This window comes from Candida theae (assembly GCF_024610275.1).
Source record: "Candida theae strain CBS 12239 chromosome Unknown scaffold92, whole genome shotgun sequence".
Classification (NCBI taxonomy): domain Eukaryota; kingdom Fungi; phylum Ascomycota; class Pichiomycetes; order Serinales; family Debaryomycetaceae; genus Lodderomyces; species Lodderomyces theae.
In genome coordinates, this window is record NW_026261337.1 from 1 (window position 1) to 21,213 (window position 21,213).

At 40.2% G+C, this 21,213-nt stretch overlaps 8 protein-coding genes across 8 annotated transcripts; 5 read left to right on the top strand and 3 right to left on the bottom strand. All coding sequences in view use genetic code 12, as the record gives it.

The window, feature by feature from the left end:
* Positions 1 to 2,075: 2,075 nt before the first annotated feature.
* On the top strand, positions 2,076 to 4,337 carry RLM1 (Rlm1p; the record flags this gene model as incomplete). Its single annotated transcript, XM_051751840.1, has 1 exon — positions 2,076 to 4,337. The coding sequence occupies one exon, from the start codon at positions 2,076 to 2,078 to the stop codon at positions 4,335 to 4,337; it is 2,262 nt and encodes a 753-aa protein (XP_051611229.1).
* A 500-nt stretch (positions 4,338 to 4,837) lies between these two features.
* On the top strand, positions 4,838 to 9,493 carry SEC3 (GTP-Rho binding exocyst subunit; the record flags this gene model as incomplete). The annotated part of the gene is made up of 1 exon (XM_051751851.1): positions 4,838 to 9,493. The coding sequence occupies one exon, from the start codon at positions 4,838 to 4,840 to the stop codon at positions 9,491 to 9,493; it is 4,656 nt and encodes a 1,551-aa protein (XP_051611230.1).
* Positions 9,494 to 9,550: 57 nt separating this feature from the next.
* ECM1 (Ecm1p) lies at positions 9,551 to 10,196 on the bottom strand (the record flags this gene model as incomplete). The annotated part of the gene is made up of 2 exons (XM_051751862.1): positions 9,551 to 10,119; positions 10,184 to 10,196. 2 exons carry the CDS (start codon positions 10,194 to 10,196, stop codon positions 9,551 to 9,553), a joined length of 582 nt encoding a protein of 193 aa, XP_051611231.1.
* Positions 10,197 to 10,765: 569 nt separating this feature from the next.
* Positions 10,766 to 11,129, top strand: KGF57_000255 (uncharacterized protein; the record flags this gene model as incomplete). Its single annotated transcript, XM_051751873.1, has 2 exons — positions 10,766 to 10,783; positions 10,851 to 11,129. 2 exons carry the CDS (start codon positions 10,766 to 10,768, stop codon positions 11,127 to 11,129), a joined length of 297 nt encoding a protein of 98 aa, XP_051611232.1.
* Positions 11,130 to 11,229: 100 nt separating this feature from the next.
* Positions 11,230 to 13,311, bottom strand: KGF57_000256 (TFIIH/NER complex subunit; the record flags this gene model as incomplete). Its single annotated transcript, XM_051751884.1, has 1 exon — positions 11,230 to 13,311. The coding sequence occupies one exon, from the start codon at positions 13,309 to 13,311 to the stop codon at positions 11,230 to 11,232; it is 2,082 nt and encodes a 693-aa protein (XP_051611233.1).
* Positions 13,312 to 13,474: 163 nt separating this feature from the next.
* Positions 13,475 to 14,110, top strand: KGF57_000257 (uncharacterized protein; the record flags this gene model as incomplete). Its single annotated transcript, XM_051751895.1, has 1 exon — positions 13,475 to 14,110. The coding sequence occupies one exon, from the start codon at positions 13,475 to 13,477 to the stop codon at positions 14,108 to 14,110; it is 636 nt and encodes a 211-aa protein (XP_051611234.1).
* A 2,404-nt stretch (positions 14,111 to 16,514) lies between these two features.
* KGF57_000258 (uncharacterized protein) lies at positions 16,515 to 18,050 on the top strand (the record flags this gene model as incomplete). The annotated part of the gene is made up of 1 exon (XM_051751906.1): positions 16,515 to 18,050. The coding sequence occupies one exon, from the start codon at positions 16,515 to 16,517 to the stop codon at positions 18,048 to 18,050; it is 1,536 nt and encodes a 511-aa protein (XP_051611235.1).
* Positions 18,051 to 18,641: 591 nt separating this feature from the next.
* Positions 18,642 to 19,809, bottom strand: RPS6A (40S ribosomal protein eS6; the record flags this gene model as incomplete). Its single annotated transcript, XM_051751917.1, has 2 exons — positions 18,642 to 19,346; positions 19,804 to 19,809. The coding sequence occupies 2 exons, from the start codon at positions 19,807 to 19,809 to the stop codon at positions 18,642 to 18,644; spliced, it is 711 nt and encodes a 236-aa protein (XP_051611236.1).
* Positions 19,810 to 21,213: the final 1,404 nt, after the last annotated feature.

Below are 21,213 nucleotides of genomic sequence, written 5' to 3' on the forward strand. Positions count from 1 at the left end.
GCAAGTCTTGGCCTTGGATCACATGAAACTGAGAGCAGATTGAAGATGAGGTTGAGAGAATCAAGCTCACTAAAGAGATATTGAAGTCGGGATTAATATAATCCAGATTTTGCACTTGAGGTTTTACAGCAGTGTGATTACTGGTAAACGAGCATCGGCGAGTGAATCTGCAACATTCTGAAGATAAAAAATCGCCTCGCTATCAGGAGTGTCTTCTCTTGTCAGATCCAAAATGGCTTTGTTGGGTTTTGCTAGCNTAGCGTTGTGGCAGTGCTAAGGGCATTGTTGAGTCATTTTGGCTTTCGTCTTTGGTATCCTTATTTCTTTTGGTTCTTGTGTGGGTGAAGAACACCCGATCGACACACAAAAGTGGGCGATCACTTGCACTTTTTGTCAACTTATTCTCCAGTGGCCCACAATTTGACATGTCAACCAAGCCGTTCCAATTTTTGAACAATTATATAGACAGTGAGAGGCCATTCCATTGTTTGTATTGATGCAAAATACGCCTACACACGAACTAAATTTCATGAATGCGTTTTTCGGAACCGCAACCAAAGGCCATCGCGGTTGTGAGAGGGGCCTCAAAGGTTTGATTTGGAAAAGACCTTGAAGTCCATCCCATTTACTCCTTTTCCTGTACGGTATTTGTTTTTTTACTTATTCCGAGGGAGGAGCTTCTCGTTGTTTCTAAAAATAGAACTACCCACACCGGTGTCCCCGTTTTCATGTAAAAATAACTGACGTTACACAAAATCCAGTTTCGAACGAAAAATAGCGAGGGGAGTTGGGCAGTAGCGAGAGAAGAAAATCTATATTTAGAAACACACACAATTGTTGTTGAACTGAATTGAATCATTTGATTTCTTACTTAGAGAAAAGAGCACTTTGGGTCAGAAATATCATAAAGCATCAACGGGTCTTTTGACTTTGATCGAGGTCTCTGAGATAATACGCAAATACGGGCCATTGAGCCTCTTTTGTCCCGGATATACTTCAAGCTAGGGTTATTTCTGAGTCACACACAGTATATTTCAAAGCGAAATAACTGCAATAACTTGGAAAGGCGAGAAGATAGCTCTCATTCGTAACGAATATCCACACTAGTCTTCGCCCCCATAAGTGACCTCTTTTCGCGTTTAGTTCAGAAGCGACACAAATAAGCATTTGAACACAACGAATTTGCCATAGCCTCCTCCTCTCAACTTTGGAAAAGGACTCTCTTTACAGAATTTCTAGATCTGTGGGTACATATCAGCTTTTGTTCAGCCCCCCCTTGGTCTACTTTTGTTTGATTACATTGTTGGCAACTGCTCTCGAGGGAGTCCTCTGCCAGAACATATCTCTCTTCCTCCTCTCTTTACACCTTTTCTGACACCATATTCCAAGGGTGCTGGAATCGAGATTTTAAAGCCGCATGATTGTGTATTAGCTTCGTAATTCAGTTACAATATCGGCAGAAGACAACAAGAACACAGCCCGGTCTTAGAGAAGGATGTAACTTAAGACAGTGCCAGTTTGAAAGATTCTATATCTGACCAGCAGGAAGTATCACGTCTGATTAACCCTATGATTTGTGTATTCGGGTTGGTAATCGAAAATACGCAGTGAGTTAGGATCAATGCACATTTTTAACTCGCTCTCATGGTCGATAAGCATCCCAGCATCATGAACCAACCAGCTGATACTTCTGTTTTGTAATGACATCTATCTCGACTTGCTCTTTGCTATAAGTTGCAAACAATGCAGAGAGGTGGCTCAAAACGAGTGGTTTTAGTGTCTGTGTAGTTTTGTGTCTTCTTCCTTCCTCTTCTTCCTCTTTTATTTCTACGCACACAACAAAGATTTTTATGAAACTTCGAGCTCATGATGATTAATTGAAGTCATCACACAATTCACTTGGTCAAAATAGGAATCCCCCCCCCTTCCCCCTCCCCATCATTAAATTACCACCCCAAGAGAAGGCAACAGTGTGTCCAAGGATATATCCTCTTCTCCTACAGCAAGTCACTACAACTGTCATTCCTTTACAAATATTATTGCCCAACAAGTAGAAGAAAGAAGGAGAACGCATTATGGGTAGGAGAAAAATCGAGATCGAGCCATTGTCCAAAGATAGAAATCGGACAGTAACATTTGTCAAGCGTAAAGCCGGTTTATTCAAAAAAGCCCACGAGCTAGCGGTCTTGTGTCAAGTGGATCTATCAGTCATAATAGTGGGCAGTAACAACAGAATCTATGAGTATTCTACTGTGGACACTAAAGAAGTATTCAACTGCTATGAAAGGATCGTGCAAACTAGGAAACATGTACATGAGGAGAAGTCTCCTGAGGACTATCTGGTATATCGCAAAAAACGTCATTTGCATGAACCATTGACCGATAAACAGGGGCACGTTGTGGGCACGGGCGCACCTTTGAACGATGACGACGTTGACAATGTTATCTTGGGCGATGACGAGATTGATGAAGAAGATGGCGATACCAGAATGGACGACGCTGCTGAAGGGGAAACACCAACACGTCTCAGAAAGAAGCCTCGAACACGCCAAAACACCACTGCATTAAGCAAGAGTCGAAACCCAAAGGTTTTCAATAGTAAGAGCTCACCTCCTCCACCCCCTCCTTCACAAATATCACTAAATAACGTACCACCTTTCAACAAGTACAAGAAACCAGATATCACTGTTTCAAATCATCTGCAGAAACTGCCAGCACTGAGGCTGTTGCAAAACACGCCTTCGCCGAACATGGGACGCAAAGAAAATTCTTCTCGACCAGTTTTGCGGGTACAGATCCCCACTGATGCCAAGGGTAACCAAACTAAGTCAGAGACATTCAATTTAGATATAAAGGGATCGGGTTCTACAGACACGGCACGAACCGTAACCGCGGTTGAAAACACTAGCTCCTCAATAAATTATTCATCTACAAATCATACCGGAGTCAGCGGCAGTACCAATGGAAGCCACCAAGGAGTCAGTCATGCTCAGCATTCAATGCACATTGGTACTGCTAACCATTTATTGCGTAATCAAACTTCGTCATCGTCAAAGCTCAGTGGCTACTCATCGTTTCGATCGCCAGATTCGAGAAAGCCGACATTGCCATTGCCAATAAATTCCAAATCTCAAACTTCTTCACCAGCAAGTGCCACTTATCCTGGCCTCCCTAATCCTTTGACTCATGCAGGAGTATTCTCCACCAATAGCCGCAGCAGTAGTAGTGGGAGTAATTCGAACCACAATCCAATCGGAGACCCTGCCACGTTGGGAGAACGGCAGACAGGCGGTTTGGGAAATAATACTGGCAACAGCAATGCTGTAAACACTGATAACAATAACTTGTTTTCACCTTCTGTCATAAATCTTAATTCAGGGAATTTTTATCCAGTCAATCAAGGTTCTTCAAACAACTCGTACATGAACTATTCTACGCAAGGGTTCCCCCAACAATACCAACAATACAACACAAATAATCAACATAATCAGACTCTGCGATTGCAACCGCAACTGCAACCGCAACTGCAACCGCAACTGCTGGCAATCCCCAAAAGTGCTATGATTTCCAATGAACTGGCGGTACAACTTCCCTCGGCAACACCACAAGACTCGGCAACTAGATTCTGGTCGCAGGTGCCATTGACACAGCTAACTCAACAGAACCAGCAACCAACGTCGCAACAACTCCAACAACTTCAACAATTCCAGCAACTCCAGCAATTTCAACAACTCCAGCAGCAGCAACAACAACAGCAGCAACAGCAGCTGCAGACCTTCGGAAACAACAACGCAAGCAATTTCAATGGAGAACAAACACCGGTATCAGCTTTGCCGTCACGCTACATGACTGATATCTTCCCATTCCCTTCACCATCCAATCTCTTAGGTCCTCAGGATTGGTCAACAGGCATGACTCCCACTACTTCTCAAGTTCCACAGTTCTGGATGAGTGGGTTACCTCCAAATAGTGCTGGCGGCTTTAGTGTGCAACCTAACCAGCAGCAAACACAACAACTGCAACAGCAATTACGTCAACAGCAGCAACAACAACAACAACAACTGCAAGAACAGCAACAGGGGAACTCTAGCTCTCTTGGCGATGATAAAGGGAATGCCAATGACGGAAGTAAGAAAGGAGCAGTGCGGTCATCAGCAACCTCAACTGCAGCAGTTGCCGGATCACGAGAAGTGTCTTTCAGTGCTATCGCTGAGGAGGATGAGAATGCAAGTGCTAGTGGCAATCCTGATAGTGGTGCGTCTACAAATGTTGAAAAAGGCAGCGAAATCACTAACCAGAGTACTACTGATGCTCCTTCTACATTGTCGAAAAAGTGATTTTTATCGACCAACGCTCGTCCTTTGTTCATGGCACCGTAATTATGCAACTACAAGTATTCCTTACTCTTAGATCATTTTTCCCATTGACTGCTTGCTCCAAATATTACATCATTTCAAAAAATGAGGTTGAAATTTTACTTCTTTAGCGATCTACAGCTTTGTTTTATTTATCGGACAGTTATATTTGTATGTTCTCTAGGGTAATACTGGAAAGAGCAAAAAGGTGTAGAATAGCCCAGCTTCAATGCTTTTCTGGGGTTATGAGACTAGCACACTACGCTCCCATAGCCACAATGATCATTGCAAATTGCTTCTTGGTACTCTCATCGTGATTACTACTGCACCCTATTGTTTGTGCACTTGGTGAATAAAATCAAAACCGGAAAAAAAAAAAAAAACAAGATTGAAATCAAACTCGCAAAGCAAGCCCTCGTAATAAACGTCAACAAAATTTGAGGTCAGAAACGGTGAATAGGGCGTAGCATGGACAAGTGATTATGTTCAGAAGTCCGGGAAAAAGTAAACTGAAGCAGCACCAAGCTGAAGGTCATCATCAGTACACTTCGCAACGTCAACAAACACAACAAGGTCGTATTCCACCGCCACCATCCTCCCAACACCAACAACCATATCGTACAACGCAACAAAATTCTTTCCATCCCCATGGGAACTCAAATTACTCTCCATTACCAGGTGATAATGGTGCCCCCTCTCCCATAAAGTCATCATTTGGATCAATTGGTCGTGAGGGGTTTACCGGAGGCTCTGCTACCCCGGGTTCGCCGAGTGAAATTAGTGCTCACTCCAACCCAGAACAGCAACATAAACAAACGGGGGACAAGATTACCGCAGATTGCTACTCCAAGAGCATTTTGAGTAATGGACAAAAGGTACACGAGGTCTCCTACATAGCACACATCAGCGTGCAAGAGTTTCCTCACTTCTCCACCCACCCACCGCCACCCAATGTCAACCCGGGGCCACCAAAGAACAGAATATTGGTATTGTGTAAGAAGTATTCGGGTAGAATGTTGTTGCAAAAGGGAAAGTTTCTGGAGGAGGGGCGGTTTCAAGTTGGAAGAACTTGGGATTTATCTGAGTTGCTGTTTGTGAAGAAAGCCGGGTCGGACGGAATGATTTTGACCATCACCAAAGATTACTACTGGAGGTGTGATGAGGACGAATCGAGGATTTGGAAATTTTGTCGGTATTTGTGTCAGTACTATGGAATCGCCACTGGACATTATCCAAGAATGGATGGGTTTTCAGTGAATGAATTTATGTTGCCAGCTGTGCCCAAATCACCAACACAAACTGCTAGTCCGACTTTCCAATCCATTCCGAGACAGGAACCCACTAGAACCCATCTAGCTTCACCAAAACCGGATTCAACTCATGCAACAAAATCATTGAGACAGAAGATCATCCACAAGCCGTCAATATTTTCCCTGGATAAACTGTCTCATAACGGCAAACAAAATGTGGAGCATGTATCAGCGCCAGCAGCTAAAGCTAATCCTACACATAAGAAAACTCTTAGTGGTGGTACATACAATGGCTTGGATTTCACCGTTAATGGTCAGTTGCCAAAGAAACCCATGCAGGTCATGCAAAGAGATTCCTCTTCAATGAACAAATCGCAAACTTCACTTGACCCAAGTTTAAAAGCATCATCCTACCAAAGAGAAACCGACCCGGGACAGCAAAATTTCAATCAAATGGCTAATAGGAACGATGATAAAAGCATTCAAAATACTACTAAAGATCAAAGTTATTATGCGCCACACGCTGATTCTATGACCACGGTGGATGGTAGACAAAACAGTGGTACCGAAAACAGTCACAAGTCGCATCCTTATGCACAAAAGCTTGTGAATGAGGATTCGAGAAGTCTTATGAGTAGTGACTCTCATAGTTTTGTGTTTGGGGCCAATGATTTGAAAGACAGTAAGCAAGATCAGTCCACAAGGGGTACCGATTATAGTACATCGCCATATAAGACCAAAACTACACCTCAGCAGGGCGCTGTCAAAAGTATGCTCGAGCCTCTTGAATCAGTTAAGGAGCGTGGCGATTCAAAACCCGAATTGAACTACAACAACGGACAAACATTGGAAGAGTTTCCATCGGTTGAGCAAGCAAGGGAACGGGAAGGATCATCCTCGTCAATTCCTAGGTCTGCCAAGAACTCAATAGGCAGCGAGAGGGTCAATCATCAAAGAGATGATCTTGCTAGTGCTTCTTCTCAAAAGAGATCTCTGGTAACAGGGCTGGGAGGCGTGTACAGCCATCAGCGAACGCGACTGCAAGGGGGCTCTTCTTGGAGCTTCAACGATCGTAAAAGGGATACAACTGATCAGTCTGGCGTCTATAAACAGTCCAACAATTTGCCTAATGATTCAATGTTTATCGAAGAGTCCACACAATTGGAAGGAAGTAACAACGTAGGCAAGCACATGAAGGAGTTGGAAGGAATGTTGGATTCTCATATAAGTGGTGGTGTACATGATGACTCATTTGACTTTAATGAGGTTGTTAACTTGAATGATGAGCCCGAGAAACCAATTGCAACCCATGCAAAAGCACCTCAGATAAGCAATGTTGATTCTACTTTGGATGATGATGATGATGATGATGATGACACTCATAGTATTTTGGAAGAAACATTTGAACCAGGCTTGAACATATCTAAGAAAACACCAACTCCTACACATGAAGGTCTTACTACCCGTTCTTTGTTACCTGACTTCGAAAGAGATGTGGAAGCTGAGGAGTTGTTGAGAGAATTGAACTGGAGCTCTAGCATGGATGCCGATACGCTTGTCAAAAGCTTGAACAAAGAGTTGAACAAGACTAAACAGGAGACTGTTAAGAGATTAGTTGATATTGATTTATCCACCACTACCGCGAATGACATTGGTGCTGCAAGTAGTGAAGTTGAACACATGCTCCGCATATTTCAAAAAATGGAAATCAACTTTAAGATGTTGAATGCAGACGTGAATGTTATCGATGAGAATTCGAAAGGATTGCAGTTGAAATTTGTCAATAAAAAGTCATTGTACGATGGTTTGAATGGTATATTGTCCAAAGTATCTGTTGGCGCCGAAGACTTGCGAGATATAGGCGAATTTAAAAACTTTGGCACGACAAGTGCTATTGGCGCCCTTGAATCCAAGTTGTTGAATTTGTACAATGGTTTGATCACGATAAGATCAGACTCTTCACATGTTAATGATGGACAAGATTTGAGCTCATTGAAAGCGTTACAACAATACAAGAGCAAGTACGAAAGTGTCAGTAGCAGATTCGTGAGGCATTTCTATGAATTCATGAAGACTAGGATTGATATTATTGCTAGAGAATTGTTGAGCGATGTGGAAAATGAGGACCCCAGATCGATTTCCCAGCGTTTATCTCAACTTCTTGTGTACAGTGGAATTACGTACTATTTGAAGGAGATTGGCAAAGACTATTTTTATGAAATCAACAACTTATTCAATGTGACATTTTCAAAAGTCTTGGAGAAATCATTGAAGGGCAAATTGAAGAAGATGAAATCTGATCAAAGGCAACGTCGCTCAAAATTGGGCTCGTCCCAAATGGAACCATCAGCAATATCCACAGGGAGAAGACTGCAGAGATTTTCGTCGACTCCCCCATTGCATAATGATTCAGATATTGAGGATGATATGGAGGATGATGAAGATTTTGCTCCGTTAAGAAAAGGAAGGTCTCTGAGATTTGCAAGAAAAGGAGCTGGGACCAGTCAGAGTATCAACAAAAACAGGGAACTTGATTCGGAAAAGCAGGAGCAGTTGGAGTCTCTAAAGAGGCATATGATCGGCAAAGGAGGGTCTAGCGACGAGTTGGAAGATTCCAAATCCGTGATAGGACTTATTGAAGGGGCCAAGATGATTGTGATGATTTTCCAATATTTCATTGTTTCATTCTTCCATTATGATGCTGCAACGCTTGATTTTGCCGAGTTTTTAGAAACCAAGCCATTTGACACTAGAGAGCAGTTTGCTGATCCTGCGTATTTTGCCGATCTTGATTTCACTGATATCGGTAACAATTATTCAGTTTCCAATGATGTAATTGTGAACCTTGACAAAGTATTGGGTGGGTTTATTACTACGTTTATCAAGATTGTCAATCCTATTGATATCAATGTACCTGTGATTTTGTTGCATATTGAGGATATAATGAAATTAGTTCAGGAATCAATGATTAATCAAGACTTTTTAATCTACAATTTTCTTCAATTGGTTAGTGAAAAGTACGAAAGCCAGTGGAGAAAGTTTGTCAATGGGCAAATTGACGCAATCAAGAGCTCAACGATTGTTCCAAACAGTGGTATACTATCATCAGTTAAACAAGTCAATTATATCTTGTTGATCACCGAGACATCGATAGGCGGTCGTGACATCAAGGGAACCAAGGTTCGTGCCATTATCGATAAGACGTATGTCGAGTTGACCGATGCGTTAATCAATTTGTTTTCAAGAAAGGATCCATTAGTGAATAGTGGAGGGTTTGACGATAAGGAGCGTGAATACAAAAATGTGGCCATTTTAGAAAACATCTTTTACATTTTACAGCAGCTTAATGATATTGGATCGGCGAACAGTTCCACTAAGAAATTGCTGGAGAAGTTGACGCAAAATTTCAAACGAATTGAGGACATCTACTTTGCCAAACAAGTTTACAAATCCATTGGCAAATTAGTTGATTTTATCGAAGATTGTGAGAAGTCTTCTGCAATTGCCTCGTCAACGCATCATCATCATCAACTGAATCTGGCAACTCAATCAATCAAACAACAACATCACCACCACCAGCAAAAGAAACTTGCCAAGTCGCTATTGACGCAATATAGTGAGGATGACATTAAGGTCAAGGTTGAACTGATTCATGATTCGTTGGAAAAGCATTTCCGTAAAAGTTATGATCAATCTGGTGGACGTAGCGGTAATGATAATTTATTCACTCGTGATTTGATCGATAAATTATGGAGCGATTTGGAGACGGTTTTCATTGATTATTTTACAAGGTTGGGAAAGATTTTGAGGCTGCATTTCGATAGAGAGATGGATTATCATGTGGGAAGACAGGATATACATCACATATTTAGATCGATTAGAGGGTAAAGGTGTTCGCTGAGTGAAAAGCCTGATTTGATAACAAACTACTTGATTTCGTCTGAACTATGCCTCTACTTCGTCTAGCAACGCAAACTTGTTACTTGTCGATAGTGTTTTTTCTCTATCCTCTTTGTCCCCTTCATCAATATTGCCATCATCACCGGTTTCGTAAAACTTCCTCACATACTCATCTTCTTCCATCTTTTCAATCTCGTCCTCAGTCAACTGCTTCTTCGTCGCTTCTTCAATCATATGATTTCGAATTTCGATGCTTGCATTCGTCTTGTCCCAATTTGATTTCCGGGCATTTTGAACATACTTTGCTCTCGCTATACTTGCATCGATCTTTGTAGTCAATATATCTTTCAACTTATCACTACGATCGATTTTGCTCTTGAGGGAAGTGGACGATGATGACTTTTTCTTGCTATCATGTTGTTGTTGTTGTTGTTGTTTGCGGATTCGTGACGCTTCTATTTTTTTGTTGAGCAAAGTTTCATTTTTGATCTGGGTCCGTATTATTGATTTGCGGACTCCGTCATTTTCGTGTGCTTCTTTAGTTGTAGTGTGAATGATTGGTGCATCTACATCATTCACTTCGCCCCTTCTTGCTGCTCTGCTTCTCTTTGAGACTGAATAAGGTTGATGTTAGTAAATTTTCAGAAATGCAGCTTCATTTATTCAAGTGAAACATACTCTTCTTAGCCATTTTCTTGTGTTCGTACAGCTATTAAGTGTGTCACTAATCACGCATTGCTACACTTCTCTCATCCAGATATAATTCCAAAAAAAAATAAAAAAAAGAAAGGACCATTTTCAGATGATATATCACGTGAATATCAGCTGACCAAATATACACACGTGACTATACGTTTTGTGAGTCTTTGTATTTGGAAAGTCTGAGCGCATTGACGCATAATTTTGTGTCATGTAAGTTCCTAATTAGGCACTTTTGAATGCGCGTGCATATTAAAACAAAACTATCAAACCACCTTCAGCACATCACTTAAAACGAGTTCTCATATAAATCATTTCCAACTTCCATTTAACAGATTTTACCTTCGGTTCTGCTCTTCAAATCCGCTTCTGTTTGCCGCCCTTCAAACCCCGTTCAATAGACATTGTTCGCTTCCTCACTTTACCAAAATCACCATGAATACAACACCAACATTAATGACATCTACGAATTTATCAAATAACACTTTTCCTGTTTCTTCTTATTCGACTCGACTCAACACAGGAATCAAGTGGTGTCTTTGACTTCGCAATTCCCCCCTCATGCAAGTACCAACACAAGTGTCTCATAATAGATTTTAATTATGGAAACATCGATAAGTTATACGGCATAACCGGTGATGCGAAGATTACGATCATAATCGATCACAAGTTGCTACATGCCATAACTGCAGGTCTGGACCCGCAAGCAATGGTCGATTTAATCGATGTTCTCATCGATGATTTCACTTTTGAGAAGGTGAATATCTTGGTGAAGAGGACAAGCGATGATATGTTGCAATTAAAGAAATTTTTACACTTTATCAATTCCATATGTGAAGTGAGGTTAATCGCTGATTTAAATCTGCTTTCGGAAGGTGAATCTTTAGATCCATACGATTGGGTTGGGTTAACCTGTGATTTGTGATAAGATTATATAGTTCCATAGTATATGTAAACCGTAATGAAAAGGAACGAATTTGATCCTGGAAATGAATGAGGTCACAGCTCAAGTCATCAGTCAAGCTTCAGCTGGCCGTCTCACGTTGAGTTTCCGACCCATTCTGCTCTCTGGTATTTGCTTTCTTGACAGCTTCAGCATACTTCTTCAAAGCTGTGCTCAAACTAATCTCCATTGGTTCCAAACACGCGTCAAAATCCTTATGAATCTTGTCTTTCAACTTTTCATTCAGTGTAACTATGTCAATAGCATCCAACTGTTGCAAACTCTTCTCTTTGAAACTGGTTAGTGAAACTTGACAGTTTTTTATACTCGTGAAAAGCTTCTTTAACTGGGTTGGATTGTTTCCATTCAAGAACAATTTCCAAAAATGAGACAAAAACTCAACAATTGTTATATTGTAAGTGATGATTTCTTGATACATGGCATCAGGCACGATGTTATGAGGTGGGTTGTGAAACATCAATGAGTCCTCTTTATTGACCAGTTTGAAAGTCTTGTAATTTTGTCTAACGAGTTGTGATATCTCAATTGACGTTTTACTGATATCTTCTTCTTTACCTTTAAATGTATCCGACAAATCAATTATTGATTGTGTGGGGATTTGGCCTTGCAAGTAGGACACCATATTAAAGTCATTCATTTCAACATTAATGGTTTCTCCATCGTGTGGGTTGTTGTTGTTGCTGCTGCTGCTGTCATCTTCATCTACTCCACTAGGCTTGATATTGTTGGAATTGATGTTCAACTTTACATACTTTGTTTCATTGACCATATTCAAGTCATGTAAATCCAACTCCTCTTCATATTCATTGACCTCAGCAGCAGATAATCCATCGACAGCTTTTTCAGGTTTAGCCGGATTTTCAACGCCACTCATACTCATCATTTTGGACGACAATTTATTCATATTCTTCATCAATATAATCATCTCATTTTCCCTTCCAGAGGAGCCAGACCTTATATTGAGTGCCTTTGTCGCATCATCCTCGTATCGCATTGTCATATCGGGTCGGTTACCCAATTTCTGGGAATTGTCTTCTTGATTACCAAACAAGTCAAGAAACTTATTCACTGGTGGCTCATTTATAAAGCTACTCAGCCCAGTGTTTGGATCTGCGTTTGCCAATTTTTGTCTTTTGGGAGAATTTGCTTCTTCTTCTTCGCCTCGTTTAGCATTTCGATGTTCTTCATTCAAGCTATCTTCATCAATGTACAAGTACTTGTCCAATATGACATCACCTCTTCCACTATACAACCCAATCTTGTCTCCTCGCAACCTTCGGAACAATTTGGAGTTGAAAAAACGTGACCAAAATTCTCCCTCCAGTAACTTCTGGGGCACTAAATCGGTAAATGCCTTTTTGATAATGGGGTAAATGTCGAAAATCTCACTAATGGTGCTACGTGTAACATTGACATTCACTTGATTATCTGATGTCGCTACCGGTTTGATTGTGCTTAGGACATTGTATGGACCTCGATGTTGTGATATCGTTAGTGCAAATGTTCGTAACTGGTTTATTCGACTTGACCAGAACATGGTGGGTGACAATTTGAACTGCATCACTGATTTGGTGAATGTGTTTCTCAAGTTCTTATCCTCTAGTAATAGCTTTTGCTGTAGCTCAAAGTTTTTGAGTAAACTGGCATCGGTCAATTGTTCATGTGTTAAATTGAATGCACTGGAGATGGATGCTGCTCCGGGAGTCGTTGATGAGCCAGATTCAGTTGCTGTTCCAGCTAAACCAGGTCTGGGCGTACCAGAGGAAGACCCAGGTCGACTAGATCCTTCACTCTGTGGCGTTGGAGTGATTGACGACCCTTCAACTCTGGTTCTTGATCTAGCAACGATTGTCTGTAAAGCATCCTTGATGTTATTCATGGTGGGCCGGTTGTTGAAATGGAGTGTCATTTTTGTCGGCTCTTGTTCCGCTTGATCGTCTAACTTGTAACTTATCTTTAGCATCATTTTGGGACTTGATTCTTTGGAAGCTTGGAGGGCTACGAGCTTATTCAAAGGTATTGCTAGGGTGTTTTTTTCGTCCTCAACGGCTTTCCATTCTAGCATTGACGGCACGATATCCTCTCGTATGTAGACCATGCCACCCACCTTGTCTTTGGAGCAAGCGCCTCGAATAACATCCATTATGTGGCGACTTTGGTTGTGTGATGTAGAACGTGACGCGGAAAGGTAATTTATTAAACTTGAAAGATGTTCTGATTTTTCACCAAGAAAGAAAAAAAAAAAAACAAAAAGGATTTCGAAACTCGGCAGAGCCATTCATCAAACTAGACCAACAGGATCGACTATGATATCTAGACTTACCATTGGCAGAGCAGGGCTTGCATCAAGAAGCGTGTTACTGACGCGTTCAGTTTGCAGATCTAGCTTGTTATTACAAGAGATACGACAACAACAACAACAAGAAAAATCTGCTTTTTCGACAACTCCATTGTCATCATCCTCAAGTATCCCACATCTGAAGCCAGTAACATATAAACCTCCTGTTACTATAGACAGAGAACTCCCGGACCCTTTTGTCAAACGTGATCAAAACAGAAGATACTTTGTCTTTTATTCAGTTGCAGTGGTTGTCACATGTGCCATCATATTCAATTATGAAAAATCATCCTCCCCCATAGTCAACTCAACATTGTATTTCTTGAGAAGATCAAGTATTGCTCAAGATGCCATTGGTAAAAACATTGAATTTGCTAGTAATTGGCCATGGATTTGGGGTAAACTAAACACAGTACAAGGTGTAATTGATGTTAAATTTAAAGTTAAAGGAGATGAACGCAAAGCGTGGGTTGTGTTAAATGCATCCAGAGAATCCAAAATGCATCCGTTTGAAGTACACAAGTTTGCTTTGGAAGTTGATACGAAGGATTCTAAAGTTGAGTACAATTTGATGGATGATCCAGAATTTGAGTTTGATTTGTGAAGAAAAGAGACATTTTGAAATGAAGAAGAAGAGGAAGGGGAAGAAGAAGAGGAAGAGGAAGGGGAAGAAGAAGAAGAGGAAGTGTTGTTTACTTGTATATTACTTGTATATAGACTTTAAATAAAGAGAGATTGGTGGTTAGGGAGATGTGCAGTTTGTCACTATTGAAAAAGGCTGCAAATTTTCAAATGATAAGAATTAGAGTAAAAGACATAGTGATAAGAGTGGGTTACGTGAATGTGTAGTTTGTTTGTTTTACAACATTTATTAAAGATACCATATCTGAGGACAAAATTTACCATCCTTGCGGAAGTATGAAAACACATAGATCTCATAAAAATTCAAATACAAAAAAACAAACCTAACTGACGTATTCAAAAGACACGACAAACTTTTGGGAAAAGAATATAATACAGAATTGGGAAATGGAACCACTAACATAACGCGTGTGACAATAGGATTGATCGTAATAAACCAGTTGATCATACTGACTTATAACTAATCAAGAATCACCACCCACCCTCCCTACAAAGCAAATCAAAGCAAAGGCTAATAATGAATGAAAAGAGAACCTATGGTTGCTAAGCAAGGTGGAGGCATTAGGGGCGTTGTGATTACGTCCGTTAGCTTTGTTCACTGTTAGTCCAGAAGAAGGAACAAACCATCCGATTGTTCTGAGAACTATTTCTACTCTCGTAAACACATTCGCAAATTTGTATAAACTTTGGCTCATATTTATATCGAGTAAAGTTTGATGATTATACGTCATGCATTTTTGTGTTTTGTGGATGACGTAATGGTGTTGTAATATACACCTGACAGACAACATATGTAATTGTAGTGATTGACATGATAACAATAGCCATTCTTGAAAACGACACAGTTGGAAACTCATCCAGATGCAAAGGATACAGTAATGAATGGATTCAAACAGTTGTAACTGTTCTTATCAGTCTTTATCAGTTTTGCCAAGATTAATAAGGGACAGGGCAATAGTGTTGTTAATTAACTAGCTATTATGTAACTGATTTTGTTGATTAGATTAGATTGAGAAGTCTACTAATACTTCGATTACTGTGTGTAATAATGCACAAAGGATTAAACTATTACAACCAACCACTTTGCACATGTGAGAAAGAGAGATAGACATAGAGAGAGAGTGTGAGAGAGTGTGTGTGCTTGTGTGTGTGCTTGTGTGTATGTGCTTGTGTATGTGCTTGTGTATGTGCTTGTGTGTGCTTGTGTATGTGCTTGTGTGTGTGTGTGTTATAATGTATATTATTATTGTCTATTGTCTTGTGTTTCTGCTATTGTTGAGTCTCTTTTATTGTAATTATTCTACAACAATTGTGTTTGCAAGTATTATATAGTTTGCGCCAGTCCCCCCCCTTTCGAATATATTCACTACTGAACGCTACTAGAATTTGCGGATATACTTTGCTATCAACCACTTCCCTTGACTTGGGACTAGATAGAAGATGTTGATTGGTTTAGCTATGTCAAAAGTATAAAAAGTATATTGGTATAGTTTGTTGAGGTATCAAATTCTCCATCAGTGAAAAGTAAGCAAAAGGAAGAAAGTTTAAGTATTTATAGTAATAAAGGTCATAAATAATATAGCATTGCTTCCATTCTGATACACAAGTACACTACCCCCATCTTCTTCTATCTAATAATCTTCCTCCTTTTTTTTTATATATATTTTTAATTTTAATTCGGGTGTTGTCTCCTTCTTATTCCGAGTTCAAAGAAGAATACAAAGAATGGGTTCAATTTCATTTCCGTTTAAAGTCTCTCCTTCTATTCCAACCAACCAACACAACCAACGCTCCATCTAAAAATAGTAACTCTTTTGTATTGCCTCTCTCTCTCTCTATTGTACTTTGTTTATTGTCTTTTTTTACAACAGAAAGAGACACAGAGACAGAGACAGAGACACAGAGACAGAGAGTGTGTATGTATGTGTATGTGTATGTGTGCGTGTTGTGCGTGTGTGTCAGATTTTCGACAAGAAAAAAAAAAAAAAAAAAGTTGACGATTACGAAGGAAGAAGAAGAAGAAGAAGAAGAAGAAGAAGAAGATAATCCCAGAGATACCGAACAGCCAAAGAAGAAAGTAGCGCGTTCAAAGATTTAATACGAGTTTGTTGTTTCTACATACAGCTATAAAGAACGAACGTCTATATCACAGTCCTTGCACTGTCCAACCACACATATCACCCATTCACTCGCTTTTATTATCCAACATTTAAGGTACAATTTTATTAGTGCTCAAAATTTTTAATATTGCTGTCAAATCATACGTCAGGGTGCTCATTTCTAGATAAACTCAATCACACACACACACACACACATACACATACACATACACACGGCTACCCGCATATACATCCTCTCAAGCAACAATGGTCTATAGCGTTGGATTGGCTGTTGGCTTATCTATTGGAGTGCCTCTGTTTATCATTTTGGTAGCTGGTTTTTTGTTGTGGTTGAGGTATCAGCGTCGTTTACGTAAGGAAGATCTCGATGAGGACTACTTGGACAAGGAGATTCAAAATGACGATAGTAGCTTCCGTCAATTCCAAGAGCAACTACATAAACAACGCGATGTCAAGCCTCGTGACAAGAAAGATGACGATGGGTTACAACTCAAGGAGGAGGTAGTTCCTGTACATGGAACTAGTGATTCATCCAATGGCAGTCTTGAATCAGAGTTACATCAACTGTATGAGTTGGCAGAAGTACAACCACAACCGGATGTCTCCAAACCACTGAAACACCCATATGGACAACACTTGCATTACCCTTCATCAACAAGTCATCAACACCAGCCAAAGTCACAATCATCAACTTCATTAAGCCAGGCACTGGAGGAATTGCCACATGTTCATGATCCACACCACTCTGACTCACAAAATATGCCTTCTCGGAGAGCAGTGCAACAACTGCAACGTCGTAAGGGTGCTGCGCCTCTCCCACCACCACCCCCTCCCCCACATCGCCAATCCTCCAACAAGACTCAGGCATCTGTGTATACCTTTTATGACACGTTTATTCCTACTTTTGGTACACCAGAGCCGGCGTCACAACTGCAGCAAAACAAACTGTCGTCACTTCCAAACTCAACTCACAACTCGTTTAGCGATTTGCTTAATCAAACAGCCCATAGCTCGTTGAATTTACTAAAGAGTGGTCACAAGGATTCGGCAAATAACGATAACGCCGCCACTGCCACTACCGCCACCACCACCAACAACAACAACAACACCAACAACACCAACAACACCAATCAACATAGTCACACAAACAGTGCGTCTAACTCAAACACATCACTTCTCCACAGTGATAACAACAATAACAACGGTAATACAAGCACGTCACACTCACGTGTACCTTCCACTGATTTAGACGCCTTGGCCAAGCAATTGAATAGCCCGCAATTTTTTGAAAAATTACCAAGCAAAGCCGCGGCAGCACAAGGTAAAGTTTATATAAAACCACGTGTGCCAACATCCTCAAGCAAGCCCCACAACAACTCAAGCTCGGAATTGATAAATAATTATCTTGTTGGTGAAAACACAGCGTTGAATGATCATTTCAACTATGTTGCACCAATGGTTGAAACTGCTGATAGCACAGATAAACTTGCACAAGTACAAGTACCAGCACCAGCTAGTGGTGATGGAAGGGGCAACACATTGACATATAACCAATATCTCAGTGCAAAAGCAGCAACAGTTGATCCGTCATTAAGACGCCCCAGTCAAAGCAAGGAAGACGAACAAGATCAAGCGGAAGCTATACAGGAAGCCAATCCCTTAAATGGCCAAATTGGAAATGCTTTCGATGCTAATATCTCTATGGAACCCACGGCTATGAACAAAAAGAATACAACTACTAATGAAGATGAAGATGTAATGCCACCAGTTGTGTTTCAGTAAAGAAGGGAGAGTCGAAGTTGAATGCAGTGCATTTACAACGACACAAGAGAAAGTATATTAGATCTGTTGGAAAGCATATAGAGCCCGGGTTTAGGGCAAAACGAGAAGGAAGGTTTGGTTTCTAGAGAAGGAAGAGTCCGTTCTTAGAGAAGTTGTTTTTAGTGAATTTGATTGGTTTAAAAGATTGAATTTGAGTTACTGGTTCGTTTATATATATATATATATATAATTTATCAACTTTTGCGCATTCTGTTGGTTTTAAGATTATATAGTTGCAACTTTCATCTTTGATAGATGGTACTTTTGTTCAGATATGCATTGGGGTTGTACATTGGTTTTACTTGTGTTGGAGGTGTAAGAGTGGTCTTTCATGTCAACTCAGGTTATCTTGGCACTTCGTGTTTCTCCCTCAGTTCACCTCACCCTCCAATACTTAGCTCCAAAGCATCTACAATATCAACAATACTGTAACTAAAAATCTCCCTTTTGAAATTTATATTATACACACTTTACACACAATAACCACTTTGAAAAAATCTTGGATAGAAACTGAGAAAAAGATACTACATATCACATCCCCTTTCAGTTCATCTAGTTTTTCAAAGATTCAGCTCTCTTCTTCTTGATTTGGACTCTTTCTTCCTTTCTTTCATGCAATCTCTTGGCCAACAATTGAGCGTACTCGGCAGCAGCGTCTCTTTGATGTTGAGCATTCTTAACCTTCTTGGCCTTCAAAGCTCTCTTTCTTTGCAAGGTTTGAGGGGTAACCAATCTTTGGATCTTTGGTGCTTTAGTATAAGTCTTGTCACCCTTTTCAATAGTTCTTCTAACAACGTAATCTCTGACATCGTCTTCTTTGGTCAAACCAAAGAATTTTCTAATGTGGTTGGCTCTCTTTGGACCCAATCTCTTTGGAACGGTGGTATCAGTCAAACCTTCAATGTCAGAGTCACCTTGTTTAACAATAGCCAAGGACAAAACTGACAAATCTTGAGCAACAATACATCCTCTAACGGATTTTCTCTTACGTTCACCAGTTCTTCTTGGTCTGTAACATGAGTGACCGTCGGACAACAATAATCTGACTCTGGTTGGGTGCATGACACCTTGCTTCATTGGGAAACCTTGCTTGTCGTTACCACCAGTGATTTTGAAAATGTAACCCTTGAATTCGTCTCCAACAGAGTCTCCTTCAACTTCTTGGCCCATTCTCTTTTCGTAGAAAACACGCAATTTGTGTTCGTCATCAATGTCAATACTCTTTTGAGTACCGTTGGCTGGGTAGGAAATGTTCAACTAGAAAAAAAGGGTTGTTTTGTTAGTATTTCGTTCATTCAAAAAATGGCAGATAGCAATTAGATGTAATGGATGCTAATAGAGAGGTGGAAATGGGAACGAAGCGGTGGCATTATTGTACCCTGTGTGAGATGTAGTCAAAAACATTCACTCTAATTTTGATGTTATGTGATGGAGGATGCTCAAATGAAAGTCCTTTGCACAATGTGAAAAAACACTCTTGAAAATTCGGTGTTTTATCAATAAACCATGCATCCGTTTGTCTATGAGGTTTGTCCTCTATGCTTGAAGTCACGATAATGCTGAAAACTTTTTCGTTTGATTCCTATTGATACTCTTCTGGTTCCCATTCTTGTGTGGTAACCACTATCAATCTCCCTGCCCGACTTTCATCTGTCATTCCCGTGTCTGTATCTCTCTATTTCATCTAACTGCTGTAGCTTGTTTCAATGCATACCTTCATGATGTCCTGTTGTTAAAAGTATGTACTAACTCCTAGCTGTATTTTCGAAATTCTATTAATTTTTTTTTTTTTTCACTTTTTCAAAAATGCTCAATGGGTGCGTAGTAACTGAATTCTCTCGTTGTCTTTGCCTGTTGTCTCTTTCCCTTTTTTTTTTTTGCTTAGCGCATGGTAGCTCTTGCTAACAATCTTTTGTGTGCGCGAGTAGGATAGTATGGCTATAGCCCTAAGTTCTCAAATACACGCACTTGTCATGAATTGAAATTTGTTTCATTACTACGGCAGATTGATGTATAGAGCATAATACAATGATTCCCAAACTCCCTTAGGGGGCCACACAGTTGCAAAATAGAATCAGAGTTCTCTATGTTATTGCACAGCAACTTTTGCTTCGAGAGTGTATAGCGATTATCATAAACACACCATAAGTTATGACAGAGGGTTGCAGTGTGTTTGCCAAACGAATTGCTGTGTGGGGTACGTCTTTACGCCTTCTATAGTTATGCTCTGGTGATGTATTCCTTCGCCATTTTCTTTTCCAACTTTGATGCTCCAGCCAAAGAGCAATGCAGCGTGCAAGGGTTAGCCGTTTCGCAATAAAGTAACATATAAATGCGCGGTTAACATAGCTAACCTCAACAAGCGTGTCCCCGATATCTATCTTCCAAATCGATTTGTTATACTGGAATTGGTTCGCATCAAATTAGCTTCTGTCAACCTTGACTTGAACATGAAAATCATTCTTCTTAACTGGTACCAGCCTTGTAACCCCAATCCAATGTCTAACTTTTGCAATCTAAGATCGAGCTCCCAAGAGTAAAGATCTTTCTTTGACTAATCTACTATGGCTATCAGCACTGATATTGAATTTGGAATAGTGCAGACTGAATGTCTGAGCCTTACTTAAAGTAAACAAATTAGACTAACCCATTCGATATTAAAATCAGACGAGTATTCTGTACCTTCTTCGCCTCCTATGTTTGCGTTGGATTAAATTCAATGTGTATTCTCGCCTCTTCATTGTGTAACGCTGCAACTGAATACGACACCTAGCTCTTCATATTTATAAATTCATCAACAAACATATCTGCAACCAAGCGTTCAACCCACTTCACCTGAACTCGCCAGTTACGAATTAACCCATGAATCAATAAGACTTATCCACACAAAATACGGTGTCTAAAGATCAATAGATTGTAAAACACTCCCCACCCAAAATTCGAGAGAGTACAACAAAGGATAGTATTCATAAATTAAGTGTCTCAATGCTTGAAAGTCATATATGATACGGTTTTTGAAAGATCTTGGCTCCAAATTATGGTCCAGCTTTGACAAAAATCTTGAAAGCAAACTTAACAAACTATACACTTTAGCCTTATCCTCAACGTCGTCTCAAGTGTTACT